Source organism: Polypterus senegalus, chromosome 1, assembly GCF_016835505.1.
Source record: "Polypterus senegalus isolate Bchr_013 chromosome 1, ASM1683550v1, whole genome shotgun sequence".
NCBI classification, from domain to species: Eukaryota; Metazoa; Chordata; class Cladistia; order Polypteriformes; family Polypteridae; genus Polypterus; species Polypterus senegalus.
Window position 1 is genome coordinate 15,480,332 of NC_053154.1, and position 15,974 is coordinate 15,496,305.

Below are 15,974 nucleotides of genomic sequence, written 5' to 3' on the forward strand. Positions count from 1 at the left end.
GGGCAACCAGTCCTTTTATTCAACCCGGGAGCACGACATTTCTTCCCGTCACGTGACTGTGACGTACTCCCGGGTCATACGGCCTCACAGGGCCCATAAGCCCCCCCACAGCGACTCCTGGTGGTCCCCAAGGTATCCAGCAGGGCTGTGTATAAACACTACAAAGTCCATAAGGCCCTGCTGGACCTTGGGGCACGATCCTGCTGTCGGGAGAGCTCCTCCTGGCGGCCTGGGGGTGTGGACCGGCATGGGAAGCCGGCAGTCCTCCACAATATATATATATATATATATATATATATATATATATATATATATATATATATATATATATATATATATATAGTGAGGTGTGAGTCCCTGTCTTGCGCTCCAAAACATGAGGCTGAGTCTCAGAACTTTAGCAAAACCAGCTTTATTCTACTTGAAACAGGAACAGCACGGTTATTTATTTATATAGCGCCTTTCCAATGCATGCAGGTTCTGATCTAACAATGGCAGAGATGAATAGCACCGTCTATAAACAACCAAAATGACAAAGATAAAGGTGTTAAACATTACACAGAACAAGAAATAAGCAAAGATTGAATAAAATAACTTTTGAGTTAGAATCCTTACTTTGAAAAATCCAAAATGTGTGTAGGAAAATACTTTTAAATACCCAAACACCCATAAAATATTTTAAACAATGAAATTTATGACAAGTAACTACTAATAAAAAATATCCAAGTAGAAAAAATGTGAGTTTTCAAACCAATGCACCAATGCATGTATTGCCACACCGCCATCTCAACTAGCGAAAGCACAACGATGTCAAACATGGTAACAGTGTGCAAACACAACAGACATCCCTGCTACAAACACTACAACAACGGCTAACGCAAACGTCACAAAAGGGTGATGACAACAGAAGAAATCCATCCAATATGGGGATATAGTGACATTGTCGTGTGAATGATAAAAGAATGTTTGTAAATGCAACAGGAATGTCACAAAACAACTCACATCACGCAGAAATCAAAATGTGAAAAGAACAGAACCAAAATAAACGCCGCTCCAGGTTTTCCTAGGAAGAAACTGCTTTATTTGTGTAGAGAATCAAAAGCTCACTAGCAGGGCCATTCCTGATGAACCCCTGACAGATCTGGAGCTTCAGTCCACCACATTACTTCAGCTCTGTCATTTGGTGTGAAGCTGCTCGCCTCCCAGAGTTGACTTCTTCGCTAAGTCTTTTCATGTCCTCCGGTCTGTTCAGCCTCTAAGGGTCAATGTATTGACGATTTTCTTCCAGCTGTTGTAATGCCTTCTGCAGCCTCTGCAAACCTAAAGGAGATTAAAACCAAACAACCACCTTAAACACCTTCTCGGAGTAATGGGAATTCATGACATGGTTACCTGTTGTGCGCATTCATAAAAATATCAGAAAAATTACAATAAGTTCTCTTTAAGTCTAGGTCACTTTTACACTTTGTTTTGTAATAAATAAGCCTTTCTTTAAGTGAGATACGGTAAAATAATGTTACACTCATCACACAGAAAGGCCATCTGGGGGAGCTGAGTGGGGCTTTGTACTCCCTGGTGGGCTTAATTTCATTTACAGTCATCCTCTTACGTAACCAATGTGGTTTCCAACCACCGTAGACTTCCTCCTACCTTGTGATGGTTAACATTTAACAACCCCATCCTCAAATATCACTGATGATAATATGAGTCAGTCACCTTACAGTACAGTATATACATATGTATACATACATACACTGTGTGTGAATATACATATATACGTAAATATATTATACTATATATATGTGACACATAAATTGGTATTTTAAGTTGTATACATATATACATGCACATATATACTGTACATATACAGTACATACAGCAATGTATATATCTGAACCAATATGAACCAGTCTTTTTTCTTGAATGGCCTCTCATACATGTATATATAGTACTGTGTATATTACTGTGTGAATCTATATCTTTATATAAAATCCAACGTCTGTCTGTCTTTCTGTATGTCTGTCCACTTTTTACAAGAGAACTACTTAGTGGATTTAGATCGGGTTTTTTTCTATAATTTGCTTGAACATTCGGGTTGATTTTACAACTCCTCATTTTCTCCTCAATTTTCTCTCATTGCGCTAAGTATTATGTTTCACTTGTGGTACTGATTTATTTGTGCAAATCCTCTGCAGGCCAAGGGGAGATGGGCAGGGCCCTCCTCACTCACGCGCCAGCCTCGGTTCAAGTCGCTCTACCTCTCACCAGGCGTTGGAGCGTTCCCTGGCTCCACTTAGCTAGGGATACCTGTTTGTTCAGTAGACATTATCATCTACAGATTGTTAAGGAGTAACGTTTGAAGTTTTTGAGAGAAAAATCAGAGCTACGTGTGATTCAGAGGGTATCACGGCCATGTCCTTTTCGCCCCACGTAGGGAACGCTCTCCCGTCAGAGCTGGACACGATCAGGTACAGTGGCAATGTCAATTGTGTCACTACTGCGTGGGCACAGACGTGGAAGACAGCTAGTATATATATACAGTGGTGTGAAAAACTATTTGCCCCTTCCTGATTTCTTATTCTTTTGCATGTTTGTCACACAAAATGTTTCTGATCATCAAACACATTTAACCATTAGTCAAATATAACACAAGTAAACACAAAATGCAGTTTTTAAATGATGGTTTTTATTATTTAGGGAGAAAAAATCCAAACTACATGGCCCTGTGTGAAAAGTAATTGCCCCTGAACCTAATAACTGCTTGGGCCACCCTTAGCAGCAATAACTGCAATCAAGCATTTGCGATAACTTGCAGTGAGTCTTTTACAGCGCTCTGGAGGAATTTTGGCCCACTCATCTTTGCAGAATTGTTGTAATTCAGCTTTATTTGAGGGTTTTCTAGCATGAACCGCCTTTTTAAGGTCATGCCATAGCATCTCAATTGGATTCAGGTCAGGACTTTGACTAGGCCACTCCAAAGTCTTCATTTTGTTTTTCTTCAGCCATTCAGAGGTGGATTAGCTGGTGTGTTTTGGGTCATTGTCCTGTTGCAGCACCCAAGATCACTTCAGCTTGAGTTGACGAACAGATGGCCAGACATTCTCCTTCAGGATTTTTTGGTAGACAGTAGAATTCATGGTTCCATCTATCACAGCAAGCCTTCCAGGTCCTGAAGCAGCAAAACAACCCCAGACCATCACACTACCACCACCATATTTTACTGTTGGTATGATGTTCTTTTCTGAAATGCTGTTTTCCTTTTACGCCAGATGTAACGGGACATTTGCCTTCCAAAAAGTTCAACTTTTGTCTCATCAGTCCACATGGTATTTTCCCAGAAGTCTTGGCAATCATTAAGATGTTTCTTAGCAAAATTGAGACGAGCCCTAATGTTCTTTTTGCTTAACAGTGGTTTGAGTCTTGGAAATCTGCCATGCAGGGTGTTTTTGCCCTGTCTCTTTCTTATGGTGGAGTCGTGAACACTGGCCTTAATTGAGGCAAGTGAGGCCTGCAGTTCTTTAGGCGTTGTCCTGGTGTCTTTGTGACCTCTCGGATGAGTCGTCTCTGCGCTCTTGGGGTAATTTTGGTCGGCCGACCACTCCTGGGAAGGTTCACCACTGTTCCATGTTTTGCCATTTGTGGATAATGGCTCTCACTGTGGTTCGCTGGAGTCCCAAAGCTTTAGAAATGGCTTTATAACCTTTACCAGACTGATAGATCTCAATTACTTCTGTTCTCCTTTGTTCCTGAATTTCTTTGGATCTTGGCATGATGTCTAGCTTTTGAGGTGCTTTTGGTCTACTTCTCTGTGTCAGGCAGCTCCTATTTAAGTGATTTCTTGATTGAAACAGGTGTGGCAGTAATCAGGCCTGGGGTGGCTACGAAATTGAACTCAGGTGTGATACACCACAGTTAGGTTATTTTTTTAACAAGGGGGCAATTACTTTTTCACACAGGGCCATGTAGGTTTGGATTTTTTTTCTCCCTAAATAATAAAACCATCATTTAAAAACTGCATTTTGTGTTTACTTGTGTTATATTTGACTAATGGTTAAATGTGTTTGATTATCAGAAACATTTTGTGTGAGAAACATGCAAAAGAATAAGAAATCAGGAAGGGGCAAATAGTTTTCACACCACTATATATAAATATATTAGTCATAAATAGGCATTTTAATTTATAAACATATATACTGTATGGATTGATAGATAGATAAATAGATAGATAGATAGATAGATAGATAGATAGATAGATAGATAGATAGATAGATAGATAGATAGAGTTAGGTCCATAAATATTTGGACAGAGATAACTTTTTTTTCATTTTGGTTCTGTACATCACCACAATGAATTTTAATTGAAACAACTCCGATGCAGTTGAAGTGCAGACTTTCAGCTTTAATTCAGTGGGTTGAACAAAAAGATTGCATAAAAATGTGAGGCAACTAAAGCATTTTTTTAACACAATCCCTTCATTTCAGGGGCTCAAAAGTAATTGGACAACTGACTCAAAGGCTATTTCATGGGCACTATATGATAGATAGATAGATAGATAGATAGATAGATAGATAGATAGATAGATAGATAGATAGATAGATAGATAGATAGATAGATAGATAGATAGATAGATAGATAGATAGATAGATAGATAGATAGATAGATGCAGAGCCACTCAATTCATTAGGTGTCACATGCAGCCACCTGGGATGGTGTAATCTGAGGGGTGCCATTTATTTGTTAAGGGGTGCACACTCCAGACTCCAAGGTGGAAACGTTTGTTGAACTTTGATGACAGTGAGTGGTCTCCATTTATGAAGGTAATAAAAGTGCACGTAGTCTGTACACCAAGGGGCACGCTCCTTTAACTCTGTGGTGAATACACAAAGGGACACTGTTTGTGCTACTGAAAAGGATTGCATTCCAGACACTGAGTCTAATAATACAGATTATATACTATGGACAAAGAGGGGTGATGTCTGTCAGTCCCACCTAAGGCTCCAAACGGGCTTCGACTGGCCCTGGATGGATGGATGGATGGATGGGTTGCACAACACTATATAATAAATAGATGGAGGAAGTTTTTCTTTACACAAAGAACGATAGGCACTTTGAATAAGTGACCAAGTAGTGTGGTAGACAGTAAGAAACTCGACTTGTTGTTTTCTTGGAGGAAACAAGTGGATAGGACTGGCGAGCTTTGTTGGGCTGAATGGCCTGTTCTCGTCCAGAGTGTTCTAATGTTCTAATGTCTAATGAATAGGTTGGACAACCCTATATATTAAATGGATGATTTGGTGGGACAACACAATATAACACAGGAAAATAATGGGAGGTGTTACTGTTGATGCCCCCCCATAGATTTTTTTTGAAAGGCAGCTCATATATCGTAAACAATAACACAGAAGTGCAAATTCAGTGCTTTATGAGTGCCACTACTTAGGCCTGAGATGATAAACTGACTGAAGCTGCTGATGTCGAGGTCTCTAACTCGATTTTGCAATCAAAGGCATTAAAGATGGACTTCACTCCTTCAGTATGCGCATACAGGCTCAAAGAAAATGTTGACCTCTTTTGTAAGGCACTTTGAATGAAAGCTTCTGCAAAGAAAATACACGTAAATGTAGATATAAACTGTTAAAATTGAATTGTATCTGACCCTTTACCAAAATTACACCCAGCAGACTGCCTGGCACAGCGGACGTGTTCCTGATGCTTCATGTTTCGGTGGGTCTGTCCCTTTATTGGGTGATCATGATGGTTGGTCTTTAATGGCTGAGCCTGTACATCCTCAGCTTTCCTTTCTATACTACAATATAAATTTCCTTTAGCCTTATCTGGAATTTTCATGTGCATCTTCTCAAATGTAAGAAGATTGAGACACAACCTAAAGTGATTGTGTTCAGCAAATGCTTTTTTAAGGCTCCTTTAGTAATGTGGGATATTTGAGTGTCAAGCAAATGAATCCTTGCATGCTTGAAAGTCGCTTCATCGCGCCTTATGGAAACGAACCCCACTGGTCCCCTGGGTGTTATTCTCATCAAGGCCTTGCAAGCAAAATGAGTTCTCAGCCACCATTATTAGCTATGACTGTCTGCCGGTTAAACTCATCTGGCCGTATCTGTTCATCTAAAAATGACTTTCTTAGGAAGTATTTACACAGGAAGAGGAGGAAATCCAGAAAAGTCGGACACGGCTGCTTAAATGTTTACCTTCAAGTAGGCACCGGAAATATTTTGGTAGACTGAAATATGAGATCTCACTTTTTCAGTATTTATGAGGTGGGAAGGAATCTGTAGATATTTAAAGAGGAGAACGATGGAATGCAGTCACTTTCTACTGACTCCTTATATGGGCTTTCTGGAAGACTGGGACAAATGACTGTGATATTGAGAATTTTGTATTGAATTAACTCTATTGTATAATTAATTTACTAAGCATGGAAATATGTAAAAAAAAAATTTAGAGTTGGGTGGCACGGTGGCACAGTGGGTAGCGCTGCCACCTCGCAGTTAGGAGACCCGGGTTTGCTTTCCTAGGTCCTACCTGCGTGGAGTTGCGTTGATGTTTGTCCTGTTTTGTCGCATTACAACCTTTAATCGAAATGGATTTTTTTAGGACCATTTGATTTACACAACATGCCTACCATTTTGAAGGTGAAAATTATTTTTTCATCGTGACACAAAAAGTAATTAAGATTAAAACAAAACAGAAATCCTGAGTGTACTTTGGTATTCACCCGCCCAAAGTCAATACTTTGTAGAGCCCCCTTTTGTTTCAGGTCTCTAGTCGAATGTCTCTATTGGCTTAGCACAGCCCACCCGTCGGTTTATCGGCCATTCATCAAGGCCAAGCTGCTCCAACTCCTTCAAGTTCAGTGGGTTGTGTTGGTGTCCGGCCATCTTCAAATCCTGCCACCAATTCTCACTTGGATTGAGGTCTGGGCTTTGACTCAGCCATTCCAAGTCATTTCAGTCTTTTTTTAAGCCACTCCAGTGTCACTTTAGCAGTATGTTGAGGGTCATTCATTGTCCTGCTGGAAGGTGAACCCTCATCCACCCATCCACCCATCCTCTTCCGCTTATCCGAGGTCGGGTCGCAGGGGCAGCAGCTTGAGCAGAGATGCCCAGACTTCCCTCTCCCCAGCCACTTCTTCTAGCTCTTCTGGTGGAATCCCGAGGTGTTCCCAGGCCAGGAAGATGGAAGACATAGTTCCTCCAGCATGTCCTGGGTCTCCTCCCGGTTGGACGTGCCCGGAACACCTCGCCAGGGAGGCGTCCAGGACACATCCTGGTCAGATGCCTGATCAGATGAACCCTCATTCCATTCTAATATTTCTGGCCGACTCAAACACGTTTTCTTCCAGATTTGCATTGTATTTAGTGCCATCCATCTTTCCTTCAATCCTGACCAGTTTTCCTGTCACCACACCATGACACTGCCACCACTGTCCCGGGTTTCTGTCTCTCATGATGGCGAAAAAGTTCAATTTTAGTCTCATCTGACCAGAGAACCTTCTTTCATGAGTTTAGGGCAGGGGTCCTCAATCCCAGTCCTGGAGGGCCGCAGTGGCTGCAGGTTTTTGTTCTGACCTGGTTGCTTAATTAGAAAGCAATTCTTGCCAATAAAGCACTAACAAGCTATGAAATTAAATTAACTCTGCTATGTCAGGTCATTCTCATATCCTAGATTTTCTTTCTCTTTCTATCATGCAAATGATTTGAAGGCTAAAATGGACGAGTAATTCTCAGTCCTTCACTTTTTTCTCTTCATTTTTCTTCCAAGTATTTAATTAAACCCAATAGTGCAGATAAATACACACAGGTGTAAATGTAAATAAGCTAAATGGAGAAATGCTGCTCTCTCTTGTCATTTGCATGTTATTGATAATAAGGAGCAATTAAAATAGCTGTTTAAGACAAAATGAAGCAATAAGGGCTCAAAATCACTAAAGTGAAGCAGAAGTGTTACTTTAGCAATAAGTGCTTTTTATTAAGCAACTGGGTTGGAGCAAAAACCTGCAGCCACTGCGGCTCTCCAGGACCGTGATTGAGGACCCCTGGTTTAGGGGGTGACATTTTTTTATAATTTGAAAATATTTGTATTGTGTGCTACGTAACATCTGGTGAACTGCATGGGTTACTGTTTGTGGTAATAAAACACTTTACTACGATTACAAAACTGTAGTCCTTCCTTCTCAATAATACTATTAGTTGATCTAATTTATATATTTGTGCTTCAATTTGATCAAACTCATTCAGGGAAAAAAAAACAGGCATAGTGGCTGTGACTTAGAAGGGCAAACCCTGAGGTTGTTAGCTCAAATCCCACTACTGACACCACTATGTGACCACGAGAAAGTCACGTCATCTGCTTACGCTCCAACTGGAAAGACAAAAGACATGGAACTGATTGAATCTCAAATGTTGGACGTCTCCTTGGATAAAGGTATCAATCTAATAATAAGTTAAAACAGATATGAAGTCTTAAAAGAGGTTAAAACAGAACTAGAAAGAGATCTCACTAAATATCGCAAGCTTTTCAAACCCAATTCTCAATACTGACCCCTTATACCTGAGTTGTATCTCATGTCTCCTTTTTGTCTTAAGCTGTTTAAGAGATGTTAGGAAAAACATCCGTGACAAAGTTAATTCTTAAATGGAATATAAACTGAGAACCAGTCTCATGAGCTACCAATGTCGAACCATTGAGCAGTAACATTTTATTATGGGTTGGATAGATTTGTGGCAGATGAAATTTTATGTCAGTAAATGTAAATTATTACACATAGGAAGTAAAAATGTCAGGTCTGAATACACAATGAGGGGTCTGAAAATCGAGAGTACACCTCGTCAGAAGAATTTAGTCATAGTGAACTCTAAGCTATCAACTTCCAGACAGTGTTCAGAAGCCATTAAGAAGGCTAACAGAATGTCAGGTTATATAGCGCCTTGATGTGTGGAGTACAAGTCACAGGAGGTTCTGCTTAAACTTCATAACACACTGGTGAGGCCTCATCTGGAGTCCTGGGGGCAGTTTGGGTCTCCAGGCTACAAAAAGGACATAACAGCACAAGAGAAGGTCCAGAGAAGAGCGACTAGGCTGATTCAGGGCTACAGAGGATGAGTTATGAGGAAAGATTAAAAGAGCTGAGCCTTTACAGTTTAAGCAAAAGAAGATTAAGAGGAGACCTGACTGAAGTGTTTAAAATTGTGAAGGGAATTAGTCCAGTGGATCAAGACGGTGACTTTAAAATGAGTTCATCAAGAACAAAGAGACACAGTAGAAAACTTGTGAAGAGTAAATTTCGCACAAACGTTTGGAGGTTTTTCTTTACACAAAGAACAATAGACACTTGGAATAAGTGAACAAGTAGTGTGGTAGACAGTAAGACATTAGGGACTATCAAAACTCGACTTGATGTAATTCTAGAGGAAATAAGTGGAGAGGACTGGCGAGCTTTGGTGGGCCGAATGGCCTGATCTCGTCTAGAGTGTTCTAATATTCTAAAAACACTCAGCAAGATATCAAGCAAGATAAATGATGGATGGATGGATGGATGGATGGATGGATGGATGGATGGATGGATGGATGGATGGATGGATGGAACCACATCCTTTTATTTTAACTTCTGCATACAATGCTAACAATGCCATAACAAATTCAACAAATGAGAAACAAAGGGTAAAAGTGTGGCAAATGGACACCAGTCTTCTCACCTCATTTTAATATTTAAGTGTATATAAATAAAAATATGAAACAGGACTGTACATTTTCCACTGATTAGATAATCTTCTTCGATCATAGAGGTTTTCAACTTATTTTCCCAGTACTCACCTAACTGAAGCCGAGGCAGCTTATCACTAAAGACGATTCTGAACCATCCAGGCTCACAGCAATCAAATGCTTTCCCACAGCAGATTAAAATCTTTTCATGCAGAAAATGGCGCCACAAATTAATTTCCTCTTCAAATGTTTCTTCTTTGAGAAACTGGAATGTACAACAAAAACAGAACACAAAGCATTCATTATTTAGGTGGATAAAAAATGTGAGTTATGCAGCTTAGCTCAAAGGGCAATTAGCTGTACTGTTACTTTGGGTAAAAGAAATGTAAAATTTTGTGACAAATAGATGTTTGGTGAAAACAATTTTGTCAAGCTGTACAGTGTGGCCTGTAGGGGGGTCGCCGCCAGGACCCAAACACCAGACACAACTACACAGCACTGTCGCAGATTCAAATAGGAGTTCTATTCAATGTCCAATGTTCTCTTCTTCAGACAATGTAACAAAACCACAAGCTCTTTTTCTTTCCTTCCATAACTCCCACATGGTCTCATCATCCTCTTCCCAACTGAGGTAAGAAAAAACTCATCAAGAAAATAGGAAGTGGCCCATCCCAATGGATTTTTTTTTTTATCATTCCTGGCAATTTCAACCATGCCAACTTAAAAACTGTAGCACCAAAGTTTTACCAGTGTGTGAACTTTGCCACAAAGGGTGAGAACATCCATCCATCCATCCATTATCCAACCCGCTATATCCTAACACAGGGTCATGGGGGTCTGCTGGAGCCAATCCCAACCAACACAGGGCGCAAATCAGGAAACAAACCCTGGGCAGGGTGCCAGCCTACTGCAGGGCACACACACACACACACACACCCCGACACACCAAGCACACACTAGGAACAATTTAGGATTGCTGGATCTTTTTTTACATAAATATTAAAGATTCTCACAAGGCTGTACCCTACCCACCATTTGGGAGTCTCAGACCGCCTTTGGTGTCACGCTGGACCCAACACACGAGTCACTACTGAAACAATCCAGGCCAGTAAAAAAAAAAACCATTAGAGTCTGGCCTGAAGGAACCAACTCAGCATTGCAGGAGTGTACAGACTGGAGTAAGTTATGGGAAGCAGCCACCTACTATATGACCAGCATATTAACTGAGAGGAATACACTGACCCTGTGACTGCATACCTAGGAAAGTCCATTGAGGGTGTCACTATCGAAAAACATCGTCATTATACATGCCAGCCAGAAACCATGGCTGATGCGTAAAGTCTGTACATCTTCAGAGCAGAAGATGCTGCCTTCAGATCAGGAAGATGAAGGGGCTCCTGTTGAAGCAGGCAGACATGGCAAGGGCATCCTCAGCCCCAAGGAAAGCACTCAGAGTCTCAGAACAGACAGCAGAATCAGACTTTATTGTATGCCGCACATACAGACTCAACTCAGATGGAACAATGAACCTCCAGCAATGGGCACCTTTTACTTTTATTACAGTTCTTATCATTTCAGCCATCATCTAATAAAATTTCACTGCTCTAGTCCTGCCTCTAATTAATTCCACCAATAATTCTTAGTTGAAGGGGTGTCAAACCCCACTCTGTCCATCTTGTCTGTTTGATAAGGGCCATTCTCTCCCCCTACTATCTCAGTGTTCGTTATCTTGATTTACAACCAAAGAGTTCACATTCCCTTCTCTACATGGTCATAATAACAAAAATAAGAACTAACTGGAAATGAAGAAATCATTGTGAGGTCGTTCAAAGTCTGAATGCTCAGCAAATCAAGCCAGCAAGTAAAATCCAGAAGTGAAATTAAAAATGAGAAATAGTATAAATAACAAAATGCTAGCAAACAAAATCTCATGAGATTCATGAGAAACTTAAAGGTAAAACATCACAGTGTTGTATCTGTCATCGAGTAGCAGTTTATTTTTGAAATTGTTAGGCTATTAGGTTTGTAGGTGTCAAAGATGAGGAAAATATCTTTCCAACAAACCAAAAAAAGTTCTTTGGACAAATGAGATTATTTCGATGTTTTAATAGTCAAACTAGCTAATAGAAAGATAATAGAAAACATGTCATGCTGCACCCTAAATATCCTGAAACAGATTTGTCCTGAAACTTCTACTCAGTCCAGGAATCCAGGATCCTAACATTAATGAGAAAAAAATCTTATTCTGTGCTTCCATTCTTCATTCCTTCTTAAATGCTCATTCACTTTTCACCATAAGTAATACTACTGATAAAATTCTTCACACTACTCAGACTCCTCACAAATCCCACATGCGTTGAATTTGGAATGCAAATACATTAAGTTGACGGCCTTGTTGCTTCACATAAAGCTCCATTATTTGGGAAGTTGATGTTACTGAGACAGACAGAAACTGCTAATGACCTGCTACTGTTACATCTACCACCCTCAGACCTGATCTTGTACTCTGGTCCAGAATCACTCCAGCTCATCGACATCATTGAGCTTACTGCACACCATGGGAGGATGCAGTTGAGGAGGCCTACGAGCACAAGAAGCTGAGATATGCCGATCTCGCAACCGATGTGCAACAACGTGGCTGGAATGCTAAGGTACGACCAATCAAGGTAGGCTGCAGAGGGTTTACTGCCACCTTGTAACGGCCGACCCCTTACCCAGACTGGCCAGTACATTACCAAGACTATTTCCTTGGATTAGCCTCGAGACAATAACAAGCCATACTCCTTACAGATTGCCTTAATTTTCCCGACATGACAGAAATAACCAGCAAGCAGTAGACAGATATGTAAAACCAAAAACAGATATATTGACAATGATAAATATAAATACACATGAAGACAGACGAATATTCAATAATCCTTCTATATAAAAGCAGTCGGGATTGTCCTTCCGTCCCGTGAGTGCTACGCAGGCGCGGAGTTTCACACACCCGTCCATTTTGCAATGCACGATGGGATTTGTAGTTTCATTTTTCCAGGTAAAAGATGATTTTCTACTCCAGACTGTGCGTTATCTACTTCTTCTTTCTTACTATATAAAAGCGGTCGGGATTGTCCTTCCGTCCCGTGAGTGGAAAGCGTAGCGGTATTCCGCTTATCACAGATTTACTACTTGCAGCTTGCGGTACGAAGCTACATGATGTGAGCAGAGTTCTGGTGCTCCCATCGTTCCCTTGCTTTTGTGCACGATGCGCTAGAAAAATAGACCAAATTATGTCTCTGGAAATAATTAATGTTGATGGAGTACAAATGCCTCACCGCGTAGTAAATATCAGGGGGGTTCAAAAGGGTGACCTCAATATAGAAAAAAAGTTAAAATTTCATCACTAAAATAACAGAAACTATGAGTATTAAAGTAATACCGGTCAAATGCAATATAACCAAATGAATGAGTTTGTATAAAATATCAAATTGATCTACATATTGAATTGCCTTAAGAAGTGGTCAACTTAAAAGTCGGTCGCCTTAAAAGGCGGGTCAGCCTAGTGTATATATACAAGTTGTGGTGCACTGGACGGAATACACTTGACTTGAGCATTTCTAGTTTTCCTTCTCTTTCTCTGTATGTTTACCATTCGTTTGCTCAGAGGTTGATGCGCTTGCTGTTTCCTGAGCAGCTCTTCTTTTCTCCACCCTAACGGCCCGGTCCTTCTCTTTTTTCATCAGCATCTTTTCACGGCAAAACTAAAGTCAGTGTTTGTGTTGCAATTACTTAGTGTGTTTTCCTTAATTTTTCACTTAAGCTGGCACTTGAGGCAGATTGAAGACTTAAGAATGATTTAAGATATTGGTAGGGGAAGTGATGGCAAAGGTGGTAGGGAATGAGAACGGAGCTCATACGCTGCCCGCTGCTGAGAGTTGATTCTACAATAAAATAAAATAAAAAGAGGAATAACCTTGGAAGGCAATTATCACCCCGAAAGCAGACAGTAGACGTCATGTAGTATATGTGTACCAAATTTCAGGTCAATAGTTCAAATGGTTTGTGAGCTACAAGTGATTTAAAATCCCGGCCAGACAAATGAACAGCCACGGTAGTGTATTATATAGAAAGATATATGCACGCAAACCACCACTAACCCAATGGTACCAGTGAATAATTATTAAACAAAAACACAATATTTACAAGACCCTCTCTTGCCCCAAATAATAAACAAATAAACATGAAACACAAACACAGATGAATGATAAACAGCAATGGAAATGAAAGTGATAAATGAGTCCAGAAGCTAATAAAGTCCGTTAACAGTTGAATATTGGTTGATGTGATATTTTGCTTCCTCCCAACAATACAAAAAAACGACTTCACCGGAAGTGTCCTCATCAATGGCTGATATGTATCCAAACCTCAGGGTTTCTCTGTGCTGGCAGTCATTATAATGGTCCAGATCCTTCAGAAGCAAGTAATGGAACTGTACGATGAACGGAAATGAGATGAAATGTGGATGCATAAATGACTCTTACTCTTATTCTTTTTCTTCTCTCTCTCCTCTCCTTCCTCCTTTTTCTGCCTTTCGTTCCTCTCGTTTAAATACAGAATGTCCCAGATGTAACTGGTGGATTCAACAGATGATTTCCGTCTTGGGTTTTGGTCTCCCTTCATTATTCTTCCCCTTTTCACTAACGGGGACAACATTTACTGATACACCCACATAGTACAGCAAACGGGACAATGAAAACAAAACGCACTCAGCACAGACAAAAAAAAAAAAAACAAATATTTATTATTATGTAGCCCCACTGCAACTTCAACATCAAGGATACTCCGGGAGTTGGGATTACGGGGACAGGCTCACCGGCAAGCATTAAAGGACCTCTCCAGAGATGCTGAAAAGGGAAGTCAGTGGCCCTTGCTTAAGGAAAAGAACTCCAAGTGGGCCTCAGCTGGGTAGATGGCATCTTAGGGGTGAGCCCGAGACACCGGGATTCACTGCTGAAACCACTGGCGACGTTGAGAAAGGGGGCATCCACTTGATCACCCAGAAAGGTGCCATCACTGATTTGACAAATCTGACAGAATCTAAGCAGAAGGTCCCATGTATGCAATAAGGGGTGCAAACACAAAGTCCTATGAAACAGAACTATGCCAGCTGTGCTCAGCTGGGTGGCATCACCAGTGCTTTCTGCCTGCCTTTTAATTTTCTGCTGCCCTCTTCCAATAGTCTGATGACAAAATGAGAGAGAGCATGTCATGAACTTGGAGGTAGTTGTTAGTTCACTCAATAATTTTGTTCTCATAGATGTTTAAATTTTTTACATAGTCTTTGTGTTGTGGACTTTATTAATTTACCTTCATTGGGTTAAAACGTTATGCATCCTATTTATGATTATCAATGGCCGTTATGCCACAACGCCATCTTTGTCTTGGTATGCGTGTTGCCATTTTGGGTTTTGGTGGTCAGGACAAACCCTCGGTGTAGTATATTGTAAGTTTGGACTTTTGTATCAACTCACTAGAACTTGGTTCCTCTGATTTTTCTTTGCTACCGGCTGCTTCATCAGGTATAGCGGGTAACAACTGTTCAACATGTCGTCTCCATGTCTGGCGGTCTCGTGTGTACACTCACCTAAAGGATTATTAGGACCACCATACTAATACGGTGTTTGACCCCCTTTCACCTTCACAACTGCCTTAATTCTACGTGGCATTGATTCAACAAGTTGCTGAAAGCATTCTTTAGAAATGTTAGCCCATATTGATAGGATAGCATCTTGCAGTTGATGGAGATTTGTGGGATGCACATCCAGGGCACGAAGCTCCCGTTCCACCACATCCCAAAGATGCTCTATTGGGTTGAGATCTGGTGACTGTGGGGGCCATTTTAGTACAGTGAACTCATTGTCATGTTCAAGAAACCAATTTGAAATGATTCGAGCTTTGTGACATGGTGCATTATCCTGCTGGAAGTAGCCATCAGAGGATGGGTACATGGTGGTCATGAAGGGATGGACATGGTCAGAAACAATGCTCAGGTAGCCTGTGGCATTTAAACGATGCCCAATTGGCACTAAGGGGCCTAAAGTGTGCCAAGAAAACATCCCCTACACCATTACACCACCACCACCAGCCTGCACAGTGGTAACAAGGCATGATGGATCCATGTTCTCATTCTGTTTACGCCAAATTCTGACTCTACCATTTGAATGTCTCAACAGAAATCGAGACTCATCAGACCAGGCAACATTTTTCC

At 40.7% G+C, this 15,974-nt stretch overlaps 1 protein-coding gene across 2 annotated transcripts in view; it reads right to left on the bottom strand.

Moving 5' to 3' along the window:
* Nucleotides 1-396: 396 nt before the first annotated feature.
* Nucleotides 397-15,974, bottom strand: part of LOC120523144 (1-aminocyclopropane-1-carboxylate synthase-like protein 1) — a 166,392-nt gene continuing 150,814 nt past the window's right edge. For both annotated transcript variants that reach the window (XM_039744162.1, XM_039744153.1), the window contains exons 14-15: nt 9,836-9,989; nt 397-1,320 (exon numbers count right to left, since the gene is read on the bottom strand). In XM_039744162.1, the coding sequence (XP_039600096.1) occupies nt 1,256-1,320; nt 9,836-9,989 (219 nt within the window). In that variant the 3' untranslated portion in view covers nt 397-1,255. The remainder of the gene's footprint in view (nt 1,321-9,835; nt 9,990-15,974) is intronic.